The sequence below is a fragment of the Peromyscus californicus genome, unplaced genomic scaffold, assembly GCF_007827085.1.
Source record: "Peromyscus californicus insignis strain IS unplaced genomic scaffold, ASM782708v3 Scaffold_5__1_contigs__length_169319896, whole genome shotgun sequence".
Taxonomy (NCBI): Eukaryota; Metazoa; Chordata; class Mammalia; order Rodentia; family Cricetidae; genus Peromyscus; species Peromyscus californicus.
The window spans coordinates 145514549-145537375 of NW_026294573.1; the positions used below are offsets into that span (position 1 = coordinate 145514549).

The 22827-nt window shown below is 41.7% G+C and overlaps 1 protein-coding gene across 6 annotated transcripts in view; it reads right to left on the reverse strand.

The window, feature by feature from the left end:
* Asph (aspartate beta-hydroxylase) overlaps nucleotides 1-20995 on the reverse strand; it is a 226473-nt gene extending 205478 nt beyond the window's left edge. For 4 of the 6 annotated variants that reach the window (XM_052716095.1, XM_052716090.1, XM_052716093.1 and 1 more), the window contains exon 1: nucleotides 20401-20816. In XM_052716095.1, the coding sequence (XP_052572055.1) occupies nucleotides 20401-20530 (130 nt within the window). In that variant the 5' untranslated portion in view covers nucleotides 20531-20816. The other 2 variants (XM_052716096.1, XM_052716097.1) reach the window with 2 other exon arrangements.
* Nucleotides 20996-22827: the final 1832 nt, after the last annotated feature.

The window sequence follows — 22827 nt, forward strand, 5'->3', positions numbered from 1 at the left end:
TGTAAAGATGTCCTGCAATCCTGATCTCACTGACTTGTTTTGCTCTAACCCTCACTGTGGAGAGAGTAACCCCAAAAGATCTGACTAGCTGCAGAGTGCAATTCTTTAGGCTTTATACAAGACCCACACATGCGAATGCTCAGTCATAATCCTGGTGCTTAAATATCCATGACAACACTGGCTAAAAATAATGCTTTCCATGGAAAGTGTTGGGTCACCATCAAATTCAGATGGCAAAACAGATCAGTTCTGTAAGTTATCAAGGATTGTAGGATGTAAACCTAACTCTTTGGATGGCAACTTTTAAATGGTTTCCATAGATTTTTTTTTCCCACATTATCAATTCATTCATTTATTCAGCAAATACTCTAAATCTCTGTCCTGTGTAACTTAACTTATAACCCAAGGAAGAGGAACTAGAACTCACACTCCCCACATAAAAGGTGGACAAGATAACAGGGTGCAGTCATTTGGGGAAAATTATGCTGTTGAATTTCAAATGTACAGCGTTCTCGGATGCTGACTGCTGCAGACCGCTCTGTATAAATATTAAAAATGTCCGCTTCCCAACCTGGTATCGCTTAATGAAAATTGGCAAATCTTCTTTTCAAAGAGGAAATAGTCATAATTCTTACAAAGGAACTTAAAAATATGAAACCAAAAAAGGGGAAGAAAAATTCAGTAGATGACTCCATATTTCAGTATTTACACAAATAATTTTAGCCCATTCTTTTGAGTCATGTTTAAAAATAAAAAGGAAAAATGAAACCTTGCAAATAAGTGAAGCTTCTCTAAACACACACACACACACACACACACACACACACACACACACACACACCAGAACAAATGAACTGTCGGCTTTGGCCCAACTTTCATCCCAAACAGAATCATTCAATTAAGTATGGATAAAAGAGTTCCAGAAATACCTCTTCTATTACTACTGAACAGCTTCCTGTGGGTATAACCCAAGAAGATGATGAGGAACCTGTAGCATGCTATCTAAACCATATCTAACACCCAATGGACTTGATCTATCTATCTAAACATTTCTCTATATCTATGAAGTTCACATGTTCTTAGAATTCTGTTTATCTCTAACACTTATCAATAGGATTTCTATATTCTTGCCTATAGCATAAACCTAAAAAAATCCCAACATGTCATTTTTGAGAACTTATGACATCAAAAGCAAAACAGAAAACAGCACAGCTACCCCTCAGTGTCCTTTTGGTCTGATGACAGAGAAATGCTCATCTGTATGTGTTCATTCCAATGTCGTCTACCTTTCTGTGAACTAAGCACCTGCTTTCATGCTCAATGCTGACACACCATTGAGAACAGAGGACCCAGCCTGCCCAGGCAGCTGCTTTAACACCAGATACAAGACAAGAGAAACAGGATAGCCACAGTACAGCAACCCCTTGCCTCTGCAATATAAACAAAACTAGACTATGACCAAGTTTCCAAGTTTTGGGTTTGGTATGAGCCAGGCAGTAAGCATGGTTTTACTTTTAGAACAGTTAAAAGGAAGTCAGAGAAAAATTTCATAATGTGAGGTTTATTGGAAATTCAACTGCAGTGCCCATAATCAGGTTTTATTGGTGCACCTCCTGGCTCTACTGGCCACGGCTGCTTCCAGGCTACAGCAGCAGAGCTGAGCGGCTGAAACAGTGACTGCATGGTTGACTGCCTATCTAATCCATCCCAGTGGGTACTCTGCAGCCTAGATCACACAAGGACCTAGTCAAAGAGAGGAGCAGTCCATCTAGCTCTGAGGAAAATGCAAGGGGAAACCCTGTTCGCTTTCCTCCTCACTGCCGCTGGCTGCTTCCTTCTTGGGTTCCCCACAAAGAGCCAAGAAGCAGAAGGAAAAGGCTCCTAGGAGACAATCTGAGCCAATAATCACTACAATCCAGAACCAGCTCCGCCTCTGCTTTGCTTTTAGATGAAATCAATTCCATCTGGTCTCTGTTCCTAATGGTGGGTGCCCTCACAATCAAGCAGGATAGAGATTCCATACATAGACCCTCATCATCACCAAATACGGTAACTGTATTTGTAAAACTACTACTGAGTCACTTTGAAATCCATCTTCAATACTATGATGAAAGTACCATCGTCTTCATATGAAGATGGGGAAAATGCGAGAAACATCTGGAAAGGTTTAGTGATTTACACAAATTAGCAAGTAGAAGAGCCTGAGTTTCTATGTGGGTTCGGTTCAGCTGGAGACAATTTTGTTGACTGAACTTGCATCTGTTGAAGAAGTCACATCACAAGTTCTAAAGAAAATGGTGAGTCCAGGAATGGGGACTGCCGTGGACAGTGCCCTGGTTCACTGAAGACTGCCGTGGACGGTGCCCTGGTTCACTGAGGGCTGCCATGGACGGTGCCCTGGTTCACTGAGGGCTGCCATGGACGGTGCCCTGGTTAACTGAAGACTGCCGTGGATGGTGTCCTGGTTCACTGAAGACTGCCGTGGACGGTGCCCTGGTTCACTGAGGGCTGCCATGGACGGTGCTCTGGTTCACTGAGGGCTGCCATGGACGGTGTCCTGGTTCACTGAGGGCTGCCGTGGACGGTGCCCTGGTTCACTGAGGGCTGCCGTGGAGATGCCGTGGACGGTGCCCTGGTTCACTCACCTCATCCTTTGCTTTCTTTGCTCTTAGGTGGGCTGGGACCAAGGGACCAACAGTTGTGAATTCCAAGATTTTAAGGATAATTGTGGTACTGGTGCTGACTGTCTATTCAGACACTTCACTCCCAGGCTTCCCCTGTAGCTGAAGGAAGGGGCTTTACTCAACTATGCATTAAAGATGATCCACATAAGCCCATGGATTTTCATGTCCATATGAGAGCACACTCTTTCCGAGATTCTCAACTGAACTGCTTTTGCAGCATCAAAGGACGTAAATAGAGGGATAGCAAGCCTCTTGCCAGCTGGCTCCCAATAATCAACTCCAGGATCAACCAGCACTCACCAACAACAGACGTGGAAGCTTTTACAGCAAGAAAGGAGCAGAGGAGTGAGCTAACAAAAATGAAGGGCAGTGACAAGGTAGTAGCTCAGAGAACCGAAGAATCGCTGTATACAGATTACAGGTAGATCATTCTAAAGATGAAATGAATATGTACCAAAGTTCTTGTGCTTGAGCTACTTGCATTTATTGTATTGGTTTTACCTAGTAGTGTAGCATTTGTGCTAATAAAGACACTGACTAATTTTTAGAATTCTTTTGTAAGTGGTGAGACATTTGAGATGGCTGAGTGAGAACAGAGTAAGACCCAGAAAGAGCTCCCTGGAACTCCTCCTTCCCAGGCCGCCTGGCAGTCCCTTTCTGTACACTCTTAGTCTATGCTTACTGATGTTGCGTCTCCATTAGCCTTTTCAAATCTCCAAATCTTGGAGACATAATTGCCAACACTGCACTACATCTGCCACAAACATCTACTAAGACCTCCACAGTGGCAAGAGAAACTGTTAACAGTTATGTTTTAGTTCTGTGCCAGGGACTCTAGGCCTCTGTGTGTACTGGCTACAAATAGACAAATCAGCCAAAGCTAAAATAAATCTTACAGCTTCAAGAAAATAAACACTACGTTACACACATGAAGAAAAAAGCTCAGTGTACCTACTTCAAGTCATCACTGTAAGAACACGGAGGAAGAGGCTAACACAGGGAGACAACTGATGCACATTTCCAGCAGTAAACAGCCTAGCTCCTCCCGGGTGGCTGCAGATGGTCAGAATCTTACAAAGAAAAAAGTTCACATAATAAACTCAATAAAGTACTCCTAGGATTTGAAAATAGCAATACATTTAAAGAATCTTAATACTCAGTAATTTACATAAAAAATTACTAAGTTGGATTTTCCCTAGAAATGTAAAGGTAGTTTTAAATTAGAACATAGTTATTATAATTTGCTGACTAAAAGTAATCATGTATGTAATCAATAAATGCAGAGAAAATAATTAAACAATAATTATAATTATTAGTAAGGCAAAGAAGAAGGAAAGAGAAATGGGGAAGGGGTATCAACATGAAGGTAAAAAATTACAGACCTGCATTCATCACGGACAGATGCAAAAGCAACAACAAAATATTAAAAATAAAGCTGAATGCACAAATTGGCAAATAAAGACAAGTGAGCAGTATCAGCAATAAAGCCATGTGTATAGCACTGGTAACTAAAGCCGTGTGCACAATATTAGCAATAAAACCATGTGTACCGTATTAGGAAATAAAGCCATGTGTAAAGGATAGCTCAACATGATCAAACAGGGCTTGAAGAGAAAAGGAGGATTTGCCAAAACTCTTAAACTAGAAATACATAAATTCCCACAATCTGATATGGGTATCTACATAGCACCTACAGTTAGTACTTGACTTGCTAGAAAAAGGCAGAATGTCTGCATTTTTCACTTCAAGACAATAAGGGTTCCTCTAAGACTGAAAAGAACAATCTGTCTATTGAGTAATGAGATGTTTACATTAAAAAAATCCCATAGACTATATTATGTGTGTGTATATACATATATATACATATACTACTGAAATTGAAAAGTGAATTTAACAAAGCCATATGACCTAAGATATGTGTGTCGATTCTATGTCTACACACTAAAAGCACACAAAGGCAGAAGGAATTTCTTCTATTCTCCTGCAGCGCTAGAGGACCAAACCAGGGTCATAACACACACAGCAGGCAGACACTCTATCAACAAGCCATATACTCAGTCCTTGTTTGGGGTGTTTTTGTTTGTTGTTTTGTTTTATTATTTTAAAAAAAAGTCTTACTATATTGCCCTTGCCCACTTATACCTCCTCAGTGCTTGGAACATAAAGAATACACCACTACAGTTACCACAAAATGATTTTTAATATGAATTATAAAGCTATCAAAATGCATAAAATATCTAGAAAAAGCACTCAATAAAAATATATGAGTGCCATACCCTAAACTACAGAATAAGGCAGAAAGAAATTAAAGACCTAGAAAAATAAAGATCTACCACTGTCATGGGGTGGAAGACTTGGTACTGGTGAGACCCTGATTCTTCCACACTGATGTAAAGAGTCAACGCAAATCTGAGTGTAGACGGAGGGTACTTCTCTTCAGAAGCTGAGACAGTCACTGGAAATCACACTTGGGTACACAGAAGAACTAGCCATTTAGAACACTTTTCATAGGATGACAAATGTGGACATTTACTGCCTACTTTCACTAGTTACTATGTATTTAGAGTAATCAGGACTATAGCACAAATAGATAATTTTTTTAAAGTACAGAGTAAGAGGCACAGAAATAGACTTAATAATTATACTCCCACTTACTTTTTAACAAAGGCAACAAAAATAACCTAATGTAAAAGCAAAGTGCTTTCAATAAACTGTGCCATTACAGCATAACAAACAAAACAAAGCTACTCTAAACTAACCTGAGGAAGATTATAAACTTAAATATAAAATCTAAAACTGTGAAATTTCTAAAAGAAAACAGATTAGCTTTGTGACTTGAGAACAGGATGTTTCTTAGGCTAGAGAAAGTAAAGTCAGAAATGTAAAAGTAAGTATTAACATGAAAAATATTTGTTCTTCACTCCCATTTTCTGAGAACCCTGCACCCTGTATGTCAACCTCAGGTAGGAACGAACCCCAACCCTGCAGAGACTCCTCCCCACCTGCCCGAGGACCATGCCACTTTTAAACTACATGTAGATCCCAGTGAGCTTTCCACACACTCCTAAGAATCATCTAACTGTACAGGTTTGTGCCTGTGCTCAGAGCTGCACCTAGGCCTGGCTGAGCTGAGTCCACTGGTGATCCCACGGTCATACATCAACACTGTGTTGTCCCACTATTGAACCCCAAGCACCAGTCAACTGGTCCATAGCTCAACTAATCAGGGTAACAGCACAGATCCATTCAACAAAGGTGGGACAGACAGCCATACCAAGAAGCACTACCAACAACCTAATTCCAGATGCCTAGGTACCATTTTAAAAATATAAGAAAACATGAACACTCAGGGCAACGTGTCTCTCCTCCAAAACTTAGTGCTCCAACAGCAATGTTCCCTGAGAAAAGCAACTTAGAGGACATACAATACAATGAATTCAAACAGCAATTATAAATGTGTTCAAGCCAACTATGTTCCCAGCAGCTTTATTTGTAATAGCCAGAACCTGGAAACAACCTAGATGTCCCTCAACTGAGGAATAGATTAAAAAAAAAAAAAAAGAAAGAAAGAAAAGAAAAGAAATGTGGTACATTTATACAATGGAGTATTACTCAAGGACACAATGGAGTATTACTCAAGGACACCAGGAAATTTGAAGGCAAATGGATGGAACTAGAAAAAAATCATCCCGAGTGTGGTAACCCAGACTGAGAAGACAAACATGGTATGAACTCACTCATAAGTAGATACCCAGAGTCTATGTGTCAAGGAGGATTCCTGGAAGGGAAAATGGAAGAGATTTTGTGAGTAGACGGGGTAAGTGGGGAAGGGAACATGAGTGATCAGGTTGGGAGGGAAATGGCAGGGGTAGCAGGCATTTCGGGGTCATGGAAAAACTTGACACAAGGGAATCTCCCAGGAATCTAAGCTGCCCAGCTTAGACTCCTTAGCCACGGCAGATCCACAGCCTGAACTGGCCATCTCCTGTGAGCAGATCGGTGCCTAGTTCAACAGTCATCAGAGAGGCATCATCCAGCAACTGATGGAAACAGATGCAGACCCACAGCAAACATTAGATGGAGGTCAGGGAATCCTGCAGAAGAGGAGCAGAAAGGGTTATAGGAGCCAGCGGGGTCAAGGACACCACAAGAAAACTCACACAATCAACTAACCTGGGCTCACAGGGGCTCACAGAGACTGAACCAGCAACCAGGGAGCCTGCATGGGACTCACCTAGGCTCTCTGTTTATATATTACAGTCGTGTAGCTTGGTCCTCTTGTGGGACTCCTAACAGTGGGAACAGGGACTATCTCTGACACTTTTCTTGGCTTTTGGGACCCTACTCCTCATACTGGGTCACCTTGCCCAGCCTTAACACATGGGGAGGTACTTAGTCTTACTGCAACTTGATATGCCATGTTTTATTGATACTCGTGAGAGACCTGACTTTGCCTAAACAGAAACAGAGGAGGAGTGAGTGGACTGGAGAGTGGGAACAGAGTGAGGATGGGAGGGAGGTTCTGAGAGGAGAGGAGGGAGGAGAAACTGCCCCTGAGATGTAAAATAAATGAATAAATAAATTCATTTTTAAAAAAATAAAGAAATACGTTCAAGCAACTCGAAGAGGATACAAATAATTGATAAAATACAGACTACAAAAAACAGATGTTTGAATGAAATAAAGCAAATAATTCAAGATATGGAAATAGAATTTTGTTTGTTTGTTTTTGTTTTTTGAGACAGGGTTTCTCTGCGTAGCTTTGCGCCTTTCCTGGAACTCACACTGTAGCCCAGGCTAGCCTTGAACTCACAGAGATCCACCTGCCTCTGCCTCCCAAGTGCTGGGATTAAAGGCGTGCGCCACCACCACCCGGCGGAAATAGAATTTTGTAAAGACAGAATTTCTGAAAAATGTCAAACTAAAAAATGTGAACAATTCAATAAGTCAACTAAGATCAATGGAAAGCCTCAGACAGACCGGATCAAGTAGAAGTGAGACTATCAGGCCTTGATAAGGTAGACAAATTGACTCACTTGGTCAAAGAAAATGTTACATCTAAAAATTCCAGGATAGGGGCTGGAGAGATGGCTCAGTGGTTAAGAGCACCGACTGCTCTTCCAGAGGTCCTGAGTTCAATTCCCAGCAACCACATGGTGGCTCACAACCACTTGTAATGAGATCTGGTGCCCTCTTCTGGCCTGCAGGGATACATGCAGGCAGAATACTGTATACATAATAAATAAATAAATCTTTAAAAAAAAAAAAAATTCCACAATAGAAAATGCAGAAACTCTGGAACACTACAGAAAGACCAAACCTACAAATCACAGGTATACAAAGAGAAGAAACCGCCGGGCGGTGGTGGCGCACGCCTTTAATCCCAGCACTCGGGAGGCAGAGCCAGGCGGATCTCTGTGAGTTCGAGGCCAGCCTGGTCTCCAAAGCGAGTTCCAGGAAAAGGCGCAAAGCTACACAGAGAAACCCTGTCTCGAAAAACCAAAAAAAAAAAAAAAAAAAAAAAAAAAAAAAAAAAAAAAAAAGCAAAGAGAAGAAACCTGGGCCAAATTTCAGAAAATATTTTCAGTAAAATCCTAAGATAAGTTTACCAAATTTAAGAAAAATAATACCTATCAAGGTACAAGAGGTATACAGAACACCAAATAGAATCAGAAAAGAAACTCACTATGTCACACAATAAATCAACACACTAACTGTACAAAACAAAGAACATATTTTGAGAAAGACCATGTGAAATATAAAGGCAGACCAACGAAAATAAAAACTAATTTTCAACAGCGACTTTAACAACCAGAAGGGATTGGACCTATATTCTACAATTTATGAAAAACCAAAGATGCCAGCCTGAACTAGTATACCCAAACAACTATCAACTGCAATCAAAGAAAGAAAAACTTTCCATAATAACAACAGTTTAAAGGGATTTCTGCATACTAAGCCATCTCTACAGACACATTAGAAGGGATGCTTAGGTATGAAGACAGGGATAAACACGCCCAAGAAGGCACAAGGAATAAATAAAAAATTCCCAAACAGTTAATAAAAAGAGGTCTAAGAAAACACCACAAAACAACAAAATGACAGGAGTTAATACATATTCTTCAACAACAACTAACAACATTAGCGTCCTGATTCCCCAGGAAAGAGACACAGACTAGCAGACTGGGTTAGAAAACAGGATCTATCTTAGACCTGCTGCCTCCAAGAAACACACCAAACCAAACAAAGAAAAAAGGAAGGAAGGAAGAAAGGAAGGAAGGAAATGAAAAGTTGTTATTGATTAGAACAAGTAGTCCTTGTACATACATATAGCTGAAAAAACTTGTCTGGAATATGTAATTCCCTCTCAATACAAAGGCAGTATGAGGGAAAGCTAAATAGAAAACCGAGGGAAGAATGTGTATGGCCAACAATCACAAGACAAAAAGTGTTCCGCATCAATAGCGACAGAGAAGGGCAACTGTAAGCCAAAGGAGAAAAGATGACAACATCCAATGTTGGTGCATGTGTGGTGGTTTGAATAAGAACGGCCCCACAGCCTCATATATTTGAATGCTTAGTCACCAGGGAGTGAGTGGCACTACTTCTAAGGATTCGGAAGTGTGGCCTTGTTGGAGCAGGTGTGGCCTTGTTGGAGGAAGTGTGTCGCTGAGGGTGGGCTTTGAAGTTTCAGAGGCCCAAGCCAGGTCCAGTGGCTCTCTCACTCTCTTCCTGCTGCCTGCAGATCCAGATATAGAATTCTCAGCCTCTTCTCCAGCACTATGTCTGCCTGCACGCTGCCATGCTCCCTGCCACGATTACAGTGGACTAAACCTCTGAAACTGTAAGCAAGCCCCAGTTAAATACTTTTCTGTTGTGGACTATTATTTTAACTATGTAAAGATGTGTTACATTTGTTTATGCTGCGGAATATTTAACTGTGTAAAGGTGTGTTATATTTGTTTATGCTGCATTTGTTTAATGATGTAAGGATGTGTGTTTAATTATGTAAAGATGTGTTACATTTGTTTCACCTTGCTTGCCTAAGGTACCTGATTGGTCCAATAAAAAGCTGACTGGCCCATAGCTGGGCAGAGAAAAGATAGGCAGGGCTGGGAGGCAGAGAAAATAAACAGGAGAAATCTAGGCGCAGGGAGAAGAGGAAGAAGGTGACGAGAACAACGAAGAGGGAGACACACTCCTGGCAAGAAGCTGCCTTTAGCCAGCCAGACACGAGAAGCAGGCAAAAGAAAACACGAGAAACAGAAAGAAAAAAGGTGAAAAGCCCCAAGGCAACAGGTAGATAAAGAGAAACAGGTTAATTTAAGTTAAAAGAGCTAGCCAGAAACAAGCCTAAGCTAGGTCAAGCATTCAAAACTAACATTAAGTCTCGGCATCATGATTTGGGAGCAGGTTCGTGGCCCAAAAGGAAAAGCCTGGTACACTTTCCTCTATAAGAGTTGCTGAGGTCATGATGTCTCTTCACAGCAACAGAACACTAAGACAATATGTAAATAAAACAACTAGAGTCCCTCATCCTGGTGTTAGTAGGAATGAGAAATATATTTTACAATCTCTCAACTAGACAGTTTAGCAGTGTTTATTAAAAATTAAAAACTCATCTGTCCTATAGCACAGTAACTCCTCTCTTGTATTTGCTCACAAACATGAAGATATTTCTTAAAGGTCTTATATCATGGTGGTATTTTACTTGTACTGAAATGTGATTTTAATTGTATGTTAATAAAGTTGCCCAGGGGTCAGAGCTATTAGAGCCATAGCAAGAGCATGGCGGTGGTGGCGCACGCCTTTAATCCCAGCACTTGGTAGGCAGAGCTAAGTAGATCTCTGTGTGTTCAAGGATACAGCCAGCATTGGAGACACACGCCTTTAATCTCAATACCAACCATAGAAGACCTGGAAGTCTCTACAGAGGCAGTCATGTGTTTGGGTTTACAACCAATGAGAAGGCAGAACAGCTAGACTATATAAAGACGAACACACAGGAAGTAGGCCCCTTTTCAGAGAGCTCTCTTGGCTGAAGGGGATCACTGAAGCAGGAAGGGTGAGGATCTTAGCTCTGACCTCTTGGCTTTCTTCTCTGAATCGGCTCTGTATTTCTTATTTAATAAGACGGTTGGTTACATCTACATTATATAGTTAGATATTGTTCTTTGAAATAGTGTGCACAACTAGAAATAGCTCAGGCATCTATCGAGAAGAGAGACCAACCAATTGTACTACTCACACAACAAAATACTCGCAGAAAAGGAGGAAAAAGAAGAAAAAGAACAAGGTACTGCTCTGTGCAGTTAGGTGGGTGAATCCCAAAACTAATCATGATAAGTAAAAGAAGCCATTTCACACGCAGTGTTTACAAAATGAATTCTAAAATAGACAAGACTAATATGGTACTGTAGCTTCACCAGATGGTGGGGAGGTAGCAGTAAGACACAGGCTAAAGAGAACTTTCTAGAGTGATTGAATAGGTTGGCAAATTACATAGGCAGATAATATATTTATCAAAACTCCTTAAGTTGCACACTAAAATTTGTGTAATTCACTGTATGAAAATTTTAATTTTACCACAAAGGAAAATAAAACCATAAATACAGGCTAAGTTCTTGCTAATGGCAAGGGAGCACAGACGTCTTAAAAGAGGGTGCAGACTGATGTCTATTTGACAAGTGCATGACATGAAGCAAATATGTTAAATACCACTGCAGAATCGAGGTAGTGGAGTGTCAAGTTAGATCAAAATTTTTGATAATTAAATGCTTGTTAAATAACACTACTGCTAGGTGGTAGTGGTGCATGCCTTTAATCCCAGCACTTGGGAGGCAGAGGAAGGCAGATCTCTGTGAGTTTGAGGCCAGCCTGGGCTACAGAGCGAGATCCAGGACAGCCAGGTTGTTACACAAAGGAAAATCTGTCTAAAAAAAGAAAGAAAGAAAAACAAAAAAAGAAAGAAAAAGAACAAAAAACAAAAAAGAAAAAGAACACTACCAATGGCACTAGAGAGATGCTCAACATTAAGAGCACTTGTTGCTCTTGAAGAAGGTCCAAGTTCAGCCTCAGCACCAATACAATGATTCACAACCATCCTTAATTCCAATTCCAGGGGATGCAACACCCTCTTCTTAACTCTGTGGACACCAGGCATACATCCAGTGGACATACATACATGTAGGCAAAACATTCATACACATAAAATAAATCTAAATACAATTTTTAAAATACCTTAAAATATAAAAGATCACCAGAAATGGTGGCCCATGCCTATAATTTGAGAATTCTGGAGACAAAGGCAGGATGATCACAAACTTAAAGGCAGCCTGGGCTACATGTCAAGCAAGTTTCAGGTCAGCCTGAGCCATGAGACGTGTCTCAAAAAAAAAAAAAAAAATCAAAATCAACATCAAACCAGACAGGAAGTAGTGGTGCACGTCTTTAATCCCAGCACTCAGGGGGCAGAGGCAGGTGGACTGGCCAGCCTAGTCTACAAAGCAAGTTCCGGGACAACCAGGGCTAAACAGACAAACCCTGTCTCAAGAAACCAAAGCAACAAATAAATCAAACCAACTGTGCACTCGTACACACACACATACACACACACACACACACACACACACACACACACACACACACAAAACTACCTCTAAAAAATGATGTGTGTGACTTTTGGATAAAATTAAAAATTATAATAATAATTAAAAATTATATTTATATTATTCTCAGGTATAAGACTCAATATTATAAAGATATAAATTGTTCTAAATTATTCTATAAATCCAAACATACTCTACCTAAAATTCTAAAAAAAAAAAAAAAACTTTCCTAAAACCTTGAAAATCGTGTTCTAAAATGTAGACAAAAGGCCCCCAAATGGCAATAACAACAGTGAAAGGAAGTGTAGCCTGTCCTTGCAGACAGAGAGCCTTCTTACACAGCTGAGGAGTACTCAGTGACATGGATCCTCCCCTCCGGGAACACAGTGTCAGGCTTAGAAACAGTACGAGCTGCTTCTACACAGTCTATATGAACACGAACTACAGAACACTTCCTTAGCTACACTGTGAAAAATATTTCAACTAGATCCCCCACTTGAACAGTATATACACAATAGAAATCAACACTTAGTGCTAGAGAGATCCAAACGCAAAAGAGCAAACTTTCAGATATTTTGTGATCTCACTTAAAAGGAATGTCATCATCTCTGTTACAAAGTGTCATAAAACACAAAAGCCCAAATCATGAAATAGAAAACAGAAAAATTCTATTACTGCTATATTTAAAATTATAAAATTCTGTTGAATAAAATATAGCACAGGAAATGGCAATGTAAACAATCAATGATGGAATAGAGAGGTCCTTGACCTGCCACTCAAGCGAGTACAAGGCTTGGGGTTGTGAAACACACTCTCCAAATCAATACAAACACCAGGGAATAGGCAATATTTATGAAAAACAAAGTCAAAAAAGGAACAAAAATGTCATGTCTGACTAGAAACCAGGAAAATGCAAATGTGAGCCATGTAAGAACACTTGAAGCACACCAAACTTAGAAACATTGAACTTTACCAAGGGTGGCAACAATAAGGGTAACTATTGTAATTCATTATAGGTAGGATGTGAATTCAAACAACCACTATGGGCTTAATAAAATGGCAATACCCAAAAAAGGTTAATTCATGTTTTAATATGCTCTGACCCAACAATTTCAAGCCACAGGAAAATATTCAGACACACCTAGAAAGGGGCAAACCGGTGGAGGGCAGCAGTTTGGAAGGACCGCAAAGGAGTAGCGGTCTCAACAGGACTGCTCAACAGAAAGGCACACACATACATACAGTGAGGAACTGTGGCCACGGCCATGGAGACCTGGATTCACAACTGCTAGGTACACCGATGAGAGCCCAGTCACAACACTATTACTACATGTTAAACAAGGACATGCATACTTCTATATGCAAGGATACAGACAAGCTTCTCCAGCAGTTTCTGTATGGAATGTTAGCAATAAAATGTTTCACATTTGGTGCCAGAGATGGCTCTGCAGTTAAGAGTTTTTCCTGCTCTTCCACAGGTCTTGAGTTTGGTTCCCAGCGCCAATGCCAGGCTACCCACAAACTCCTGTAAATCCAGCTCCAATAGAGTGGATGCCCTCTGAGGGCATATGCACTCGCGCGCGCGAGAGCGAGAGAGAGAGAGAGAGAGAGAGAGAGAGAGAGAGAGAGAGAGAGAGAGAGAGAGAGAGAGAGAGAGAGAGGGAGAGAGAGAAAACATCTGTGCTGAACAGATGGATGGCTCAGTGGTTAAGAGCACTGGTTGCTCTTCTAAGGCCCAGAATCAATTCTCAACACCCACACAGCAGGTCACAACTGTCTGCAACTCGAGTTCCAAGAGATTTGATGCCCATTTTTGGCCTCCACAAGCACCAGGCATGAATATGGTATACAGACATACATGCAAGCAAAACACCCATACACATAAAATAATTTTTTTATAATTTTAAATCAATATAAAAATATCTTTAATAGCAAGTATATTTTAATAAAATGCACATATATAAATATTATACATGGGCATTTAGCATGTGATATTCAATATAACATCTTAATAGTTTGCATAATATAGATTATAAAAGCATGTATGTGAATGATTATCAATAAACGTGTAAGAATGGCTAAGAAGTGATAGCACGGAAGAAAATCCACATGTTGAGAATGGTTTATTCCTTACATGTATAGTAGATACTCTTAAAATAACATTTCAATACATACAGATCTAAAAGCAGCACAGAAGAAAATCCACATGTTGAGAATGGTTTATTCCTTACATGTATAGTAGATACTCTTAAAATAACATTTCAATAGATACCGATCTAAAAGCAGCACAGACATGTTTTATTTACGAAGGGAAAGGCGCTACTTTCAAAAAGCAAGTGATGGACACCATTTTTAAAATTAAGCCAGAAAAATCTTATTAAAATTCATTTGATTCAAAGAATGGGAAGGTAAAGTTCAATGCTAGGTATCATTTCAATAAACATTTCTAACAGTAACTTTTGTTCATGTAAAAGAAATTACTCCTAAATAATATGAACCTAAGACTGAAGAGGCTTTCCAGTATACCATTTTGGAGTAACTGGAATTAAAGCAGACCCTGGGACCGAGACTCCGCCCATGAGCGCATGTGGCACAAGGAATACAATAGGCACAGCACAACAAGGACTGCCTTGGCAGGGCAGAAATGCCATCAAGCCCATGGAAAACGGAAGCAAAAGCAATTATAGCAAAGATGCTTGCAGAATAAAATTATGTTATCAAAAAATATTCTTCCACTTTACAATTAAGGCAACCCTGGCTGCCTTCCATAGTGAATGAGTCACTGGGTTAGAGCTGTGGGCGCACACACACAGGAGAAGAGTCAACATTTCTCCAAATTCAGCAAGAGCTCAGTCTGCTGCTGAGGCTGTCCTCTGTAAGTGGACCACCTCTTCTTCCTCCTTCACACTAATCTCTGCTCTGCAGCACAGAAACTACCCACAGTGGATGTTTCTGTGGTGTAGGGCAGGCCAAGCTTTGCTGATCTCATGGCCAGGCCAAAGGACACCCTGCAGCCTGCAGCACCTCTCCTAGAACTCTTCCTTTTAAAAGCTCGGGTGACCAGGGGAGCTTAAAAATCCTTTCAGTCTACTAGGTTATAACTTGTCTTCAGCCATCATGAAGTTGCAGTCAATGGCTTGCCATGAAAAGTAAGAACAGCAGCCGAAAGGAACCAAATCACATCCCTGAAAAACAAACATCAACTGCAGAACAAATGCCTGAACACCTGAACACCAGATGAATGCAAAAATAACAGTAATTATAATGACTGATAAAATACCATGCTGGCTCCCATTAGTACCAGAACCAGAAAAAAAAAAAGGGGGGGGGGAGTTCATGCACTGAATTCTGGAATGCACCACTACAGGAGGACACAGGGAGTGAACATCTCATCTCTAGCATTCTAATAGAAATGGTGAATCTGTAGAACGGAACAGGTCCATGTTGATGCAGAATGGCATATTCCACCCATGAGTGCAGTGCTCAACTGCTAGACACTGCGACGGCAGACAGGGAATTAGCCAGGCACCACCAGTCCGGGGACAGAGAGCTCAAGCTTTCCTCAAATTATCCTAGAAAACTGTAAATGGCTCCTATTGACATACAGTTTTTGATTTAAGTAAATTTTAACTGATAGAGAAAAACTGTACATACTAATGGAGTACCTTACAATGTTTCAGTATGTATAATATGTAAATCAGGTAAAACCATCAAGTCTTCAAATATTATCTTTTTTTATAGTGAAAATTTTGAAACTACTTACTTTGAAATGCACCCTATATTACTATCATGTCTAAGCACCCTACTATGCAAAACCACACCAGAATGCCTTCGTCTTACTGCTATGAATACAATTGTATTAAGGGGGATTTAACAGTTTTTCGTACTTTGTCCTTCTGGGGATGTAGAAGTAGCATACTCAAGACGCAGACCAAGCACTTCTCATGACATTACAGCCGTAGCTGGAAGAGAGTCAGAAGACCAAATTGTATCTGAGCTCCAGTAAGATACAGAAAGTTACAAAACTCTTAAGAGATTAGCCAGCAAATAGCAACTTGAAGGAAGGCCGCGGAATAAAAGAGATACTTACAAAAATGTATCAAGTACTTCAGAAAGTTACAGTACAATTACTAAAAAGCATCTTTAATTTGAAATGAATGTTACAGATTAACAGTAATATAGACTTTCAAGCAAGACGTATATTTTATATTCTCTCAGGTTTTGCACTGTCTCTTCCCATGTGCATGGAACATGTGTATCATGCATCAAGGCATATCAAACTGTCTTAGGCTATCAGAACCAGGAAGCAAAACAGAGAGTAAATAGATTTAAGATTAGAGAGGTCTGAGAGACTTGCCACATGTTGCTTAACTAAACAGGGGCCTGAGCTATCAGATTCTTTGTTCTAAACTGTACTGCCTTTCATGAGAAAAATGGCTTTTGTTGTTCCCTTTTGGGATCAGCCGGCACATGAATAAAATATCTAATACAAACAAGAAATAAAGAAGCTAGCTCACATAAGCTTTTATCCAAGTTACTGTCATTAATTAGCTGAAAATTAAGTCTTATCTACTTATTTTCTAATAATCTCTCTGAGACAGATGATCTTAGTACAAGGCTGAAATATGGATCTTTACTTCCAAGCCCATGACATGGTTGTAAAGAATACCCTTTGGAGAGCCTGTTTTCATGTGATCTGGCCAAGCTAGGAAAACGCCGCTAGCGGAACAATGAGAACATACAATTCTTGTAGTGAGCACACAGTGGACTCCCTATTTTTTCCATCCTTAAATGGCTGGCAGAGGATTAAGCCACTGGCCCTAACTGATGCCCCTGGTTAAGTAAAAAGAACTGCTCCAGGGACCCCTTCTTTCGAAGATGCCAGGCTACACTCAGCAGCATACTGTATACATTAGTAACCTAAGAGACACAGAAGCACGTGGAGGTGGGAGAGGATAAATTCAGAAGTACATTTCTAAATGACCAAAAGGCATCAAATGATTGTGTGACTTTATCTTATCAAATATATACGGATATATTTCATTCTTAATAAGTCTCAAGAAAGTTGTTCCACACAAACTCTTATTACTAAATTTCAAAATCTGTTAGATATCTTGAGAGAATTAAACACCAATAGATAAGAATTTCTGGGGAGGTACACACTGATTAAATAATTTTAAAACCTAATTGCCTTATATAATTTGAAGCTTCAAATTGGGAGGGGGAACATGTTCTACAGCGACACCTCCTGGTAAGTGGTAAGTCAGAAGCAAGCCCCAGGCAAAACAGGCCAAGGGTGGGGGACACTTAACGAAAGGTCAAGACAATGGAGCAATTGGGACACAGGGCACCAGCCCTTCTGAGCTACATCATGAGCCCAAAGACAACCATAAGTCCTCTTCCTCAAAAGCTTTCCCAATCAGTAAATGTGAAAAAGGCTTTTCCTGGCCCTAACTGCCCACACAAATAACATTTTAAATGCAAGTTAAAGGTAAGATGCCCAATTACTCCTTTCTCTTGTATTCTAGGGAATAAAATTGAAAAATATAAAATGACTCTACTGTCTCATTTCTCAATTGAGCTGAAGAAAATTAAAAACAGAAGCCTACTTTAAAATATTTTTTTTCCAAAAGGTGTGCTTTACAGTACTGAATCCTATCTCCCATTCCCCACCATACTTTTACATTAAAATCTAAGAACTAGAGTCATGCGACCAATGTTACCACAGACATTAGATTCTCAATGTAAAAAACTTAGTGCGTACACTTTTCAAAGTAAAATTTACTAATGTGCTATTTCAAGCACATTTTAGCCAAAGGCCAATCAGTTAAGGGCAGAAGCGCAGGTTTCTGCAATGACCTGTACTATATGCATGATGGTCAACGCTGGAAGAAAACTTGATAAACCAGTTCAACTCCCAACCCCTATAGGATTCCGCATAATCTATTTAGGAGCCCAAGATTCAAGCAGTGCGGTGTAATGATGAGCAACAGAAAGCCTAGATTCTAGACTGTGTTCTTCCTTCCTACCTGCATTTCCACAGACTGAACAAGATAACCTGTAAGCATTAATCTTCTCACCTTATGTAACTAGAAAGAAGGCACTAAATGTCACAGCAAAGTCATTGTGATCTGCACCTATGAACTCACTCCCCAGTAGTCACAATTGGTTTGCATGTCACAATGTCCCTACCTTGGTGACCAGTAAAGCTAACTTTTCTTTCAGTACCCTGTTTGTCTTTCAGCTGCACCCTGCTATGAGAAAGCAGCAAACAGAACCACACCTTCTCACTGTGATGTAACTGTGTGGCACAAAGGAACAATCTTAGTTTCTACCCCTGGTGCCTTCCCCCTCACCCAGTCAGAACTCAGTATTTACTTAAAATAATGGCCTGGGAAGAGCGATCCACTCTCCCTAAGGAAGGCTGTGGTTTGGGGGAGGGTTAGAGTGCAGGTATTTCATTCACAGATTGTGCTCCATTATAGTTATGGAATCAGTGTATTAAAATATTGACAACTGAAGATGCTCGTGTTTACTCTAAAATGTGAGCAACATGACATAATAAGTTACTATACAGTCTAGCATTTTCTAAACCTATCAGCTGACTGTTACAACAGTTCATTTATTGTGAGGGTAGGAAAATGAAACCCTCTCTGTACTGATTCATACCAATGACAGGCCTCACACAAGTGACTTCCTTGGATGCAATCAGTTTTCTACTCACGGGGTTTGTAAAGGACAAAATTATAGGAAGGACTGGGGGTGTTACTCCAGTGGTTAGAGCGCTTCCCAAGCAGTCACAAAGCTCCCAGGACAGCAGCAAAGAAGACACATTTCACTAGTAAATAGCTAAGGAAACTTAACATTGCCATCTTGCTCATTAGCTTTCTCTTTGGTACCTAAACGTGCAGTAGGCTCTTCTCATTCATATAGTTCATATCTATAATCACAGCCATCAGAAGCAGTGGCGCCACCTGCGTGAGATTAGCTGACTTAGGAGCTAGGGAACCAGGGCATCATTTTTACCTGTACTAAAGGTGAATTAATCACTACAGTGGCCTTGAACTTCCAACTGCGTACATAGAGTTCTTTCCATTAAGAATACAAAATTAGTTCTCAGAACATTAATGTGTACAAAGGATTTAACTGCACTACTTTCCCCATTTACATTTGTTCATTCGCTTTTCTCATCAAATATTTATTGAGCACCTATTATGGAACAGAACAGGAGCGCTGCATGCATTTAGATAAATAAGACGTAAGTGCTATGAAGAAAAACCAAAGTTACCTCATCTATTTTCCTGACATACAATATAACCATCCAATGTATTTTCCTGACATATAATAACGGCCTGCACGTAGACCGTAGCGCAGAATCTAAATCATTTCTAGTGAAACTGAGAGCTCACATGTGTATTCCAGTTCCAATATTCTAAATATGAGTCAAAGGAAATATAAAAGAAACCGAGAACCGATGAAATATGACACGAAACAGATTTAAAACATCTGTTCTCCACTGCCAGCTAAGCGCACATGGAGAATAAAGGTGAATACCCAGTCTTTTTTTTTTTTTGAGAAAAGACACACACACACACACACACACAAACCGTATAGTACTTAATGACACCCCTTCATATTTTAAAAGGCAAACACAAGACATGTTAAGAAAACTAAACAAAACTCCATAAAATAATTTCCAAGAACAATGTATCCACTCCCACCCCCACCCCCGAATACACTCCTCCAAGCTGCTCCTCAACGCTGCTGAGCGGGCAGGAACTTACTTTCCCTGACTTTGGCTCAGGGTCAAGCGCCCCGAAATCTGTAAGAAGATAAACGGTCCTCCACGTCCAGCTTCCACTGGGAAAGACAAGGAGGACCGCGCAAGGACCTCGGGCAGCTTGCGTTCTGGAGACCCGATGGCGGTGCTGGGGTCCCCTCTGGCCGAGCCCCACTTCTCCACCTCCCCGCCTGGTGAGCGCGGCCTCGCCCCGCGCACCGGAGCGACGCAGAGGATGGAGAAGCTCGGCGGACCTGCAACCAGACCAGACCTACAGCGCCCACCCTGCTCCCTCCCGCCGCCCGGGCCCTGCTGAGGGGACTCTGACCTCTTCGAGCCCCGGGGCTGCTGCTGCTCCCGCTGCTACCCGTGCTCGGGCTACCGCTGCCCGAGCCGCTGCCGCTGCTGCTGCTGCTGCTGTGGCCGCCGCCGCCCTTGGCGTTCTTGCGCGGGGCCATCGGGAGCTTCTCGAGGGGACTGCAGAGGACGGGGGCCTTGCTGAGTGCGCTAGGGACACGGGGGGATCCGCGACTCCTGCAGCAACGCCTCAGCCTTCACCGCGCTCGCCGCGCCTAGGAAGACTTGCACCAGCGTGTAGCTGCACAGCGAGAATCGCGTGCGCCCAGCTTGCGACTCCCTCGGTGGACAAGAGCGCACAACTACCCCGGCCTCGGCCCCGCCCCCGCCAGCCTCGGCCCACCCACCAGATCTGAAGGATAGCAACACGAGCCAATCGCGAGAACCACTGACCGGGGGCGGGGCCGCCTACGCTCCCCAGCCGTCCGCAGGTCGAAGCAAGTCAGGCGCTGCGCAGCGGCTGCAAAGCCGGAGCGGCATGTGGCTTTTTAGTCTGCTTTGGTCCTCTGGAACGTGGCAAACGTGGAAGCCGGCAGGGCTCTCGCGAGCGTTGCCGCTCTAGCTCCAACGGGATGGGGCGGGCATGGGGGCGGTGCCGGAGAGCAGCGCACCAGCTCTTGGCTTCTTCCTAGGAATTTGGTTCCGGTGCCTAAGCACGCACCAGGAGCGTAAGCGTTTTCTTCAAAAAGGAGACGCCACGGTTCCAAAAGTACACCATGGTCGTTGATCCTTTCAGGGGTCTATGCCATTTGTGCCAACAGTATTTTTGGAAAGCCTTAGTTAAGACATTAAAAAATGTTAATATGACTCAAAAACCCCATTTTCTTACCATGCAGGACACTGATATCTGCCCCGAAATCTACCCCCGCCAGACTAATACCTAGAGTTACTGGAAGTGCCCAGCCATGGATCGCCTCCTGTGCTTGTGTATGTGCTACCTGCAGATTGGGAACTGGGTATTTTAAAAATTAAAAAAAAAAAATGGCAGCATTTGGGCAAACCAGCTAAGGACCATCATCATTTTTTGTTTCACCAATTGCTCACGTTGTGTCTGTGAAATATGTGGTGATTTGATAAATCGCTGTCGACTTCCAGAGATACTCCCCGGGTTCTGGACTACCTTGTACCCCCCTTGCAGTAGAGCCAGGAAAGCCACAGCTTTGGGACGCCCACCTTTATTCCCCTTTTGCAGCTTGTAGTTTCCTCAGGCACCACCAACAACTGTTTTGGGTCCGCTGGCCTCTGCCTTGTCAGCTGTGAATGGCTGGGGACTGCCCAAGTAAAGTGTGGAACCCATCAAGGCCAGCGTGGCAGAACAGCAGAAAGGAGGCCTTCTTTTCATACAGCTATGAGATGGGGGGCGGCAGTCTGTTTTCACTGCATCTCTTTATCTCTGAGCCTCCTTCTGCCTCCTTTCTTCTCTCTTGGGCGCCCCTTACTGCCTGCAGAGGACATTATTTCAGCAGGAAATGATGGGGAGAAGCTGAGAGACAAATCTGATTCATATCACTTAATATAAGACACTGAAATCTAAACTACAGTAGATAAGTAAGGACTCTTGTTCCCCAAGATAAAATTTTTAGATTCTCACAAAACAATATTGCAGAACTTATGTTTTGGGAGATCCAAAATATCACCCACAAATGTTTTAAACCCTTATTCTCCCCTGGTGATGTTAATTGGGGAAACTGGGGAGTCTTCAGGAGGTGGGACCTGGCTGCTCAAATAAGTCACTAGGAGCAGACCTTGGAAGGTCATTTTATTAGTCCAGGCTCTGCTTTTCTGCTCTCATAGGCTCCCACTGCTTCTACCGTTATGACTTCCCTCACCATAATAAAGTCTCTCTGGAACTGTGAGCCAAAGTCACCCTTTCCTCCCTCGGTTTATTTCCTTTGGGTATTCACAGCAATGCAAAAGTAACGGGTCCAATAAAGTTACGAAGTTGGTGATGGAGAGGTATTCCTGCATGCAGAATTACCTTCAAATTACTCTTCCTACAAAAGGCCCAGCATTCAGTAGAGAATACTTCACCTGACTCCCTACTTTCTGTAGCAAAAGCTTCTGGGATCATCTACACCCTCCCTGAAAAGACAGATTGGAACCTGAGTGTGGGCCCTTATCAAAGGTCACAGTTTGGGGAAATCGGATTTCTTTAGCAGCTGTCTCCAAGAGGCCAGAAAGGGAGGCTTTGTCCCCACATTCCCAGAAACTAAAGCTGGTGTTGTCTCTAGCAATAAGGACATAGTCACATCTCCACTCCATTTCCCTCAGGAGCCAGGAGGGTCCCCTTTCCTTTAGAGACCTCCATTCAAGCATACTAGGATTTCTGACTTCACTACAGAAAGTAATTTCAGGATGAGCCAATAAGAACAGAGTTGGAGATTTTATTAAAAGAAAG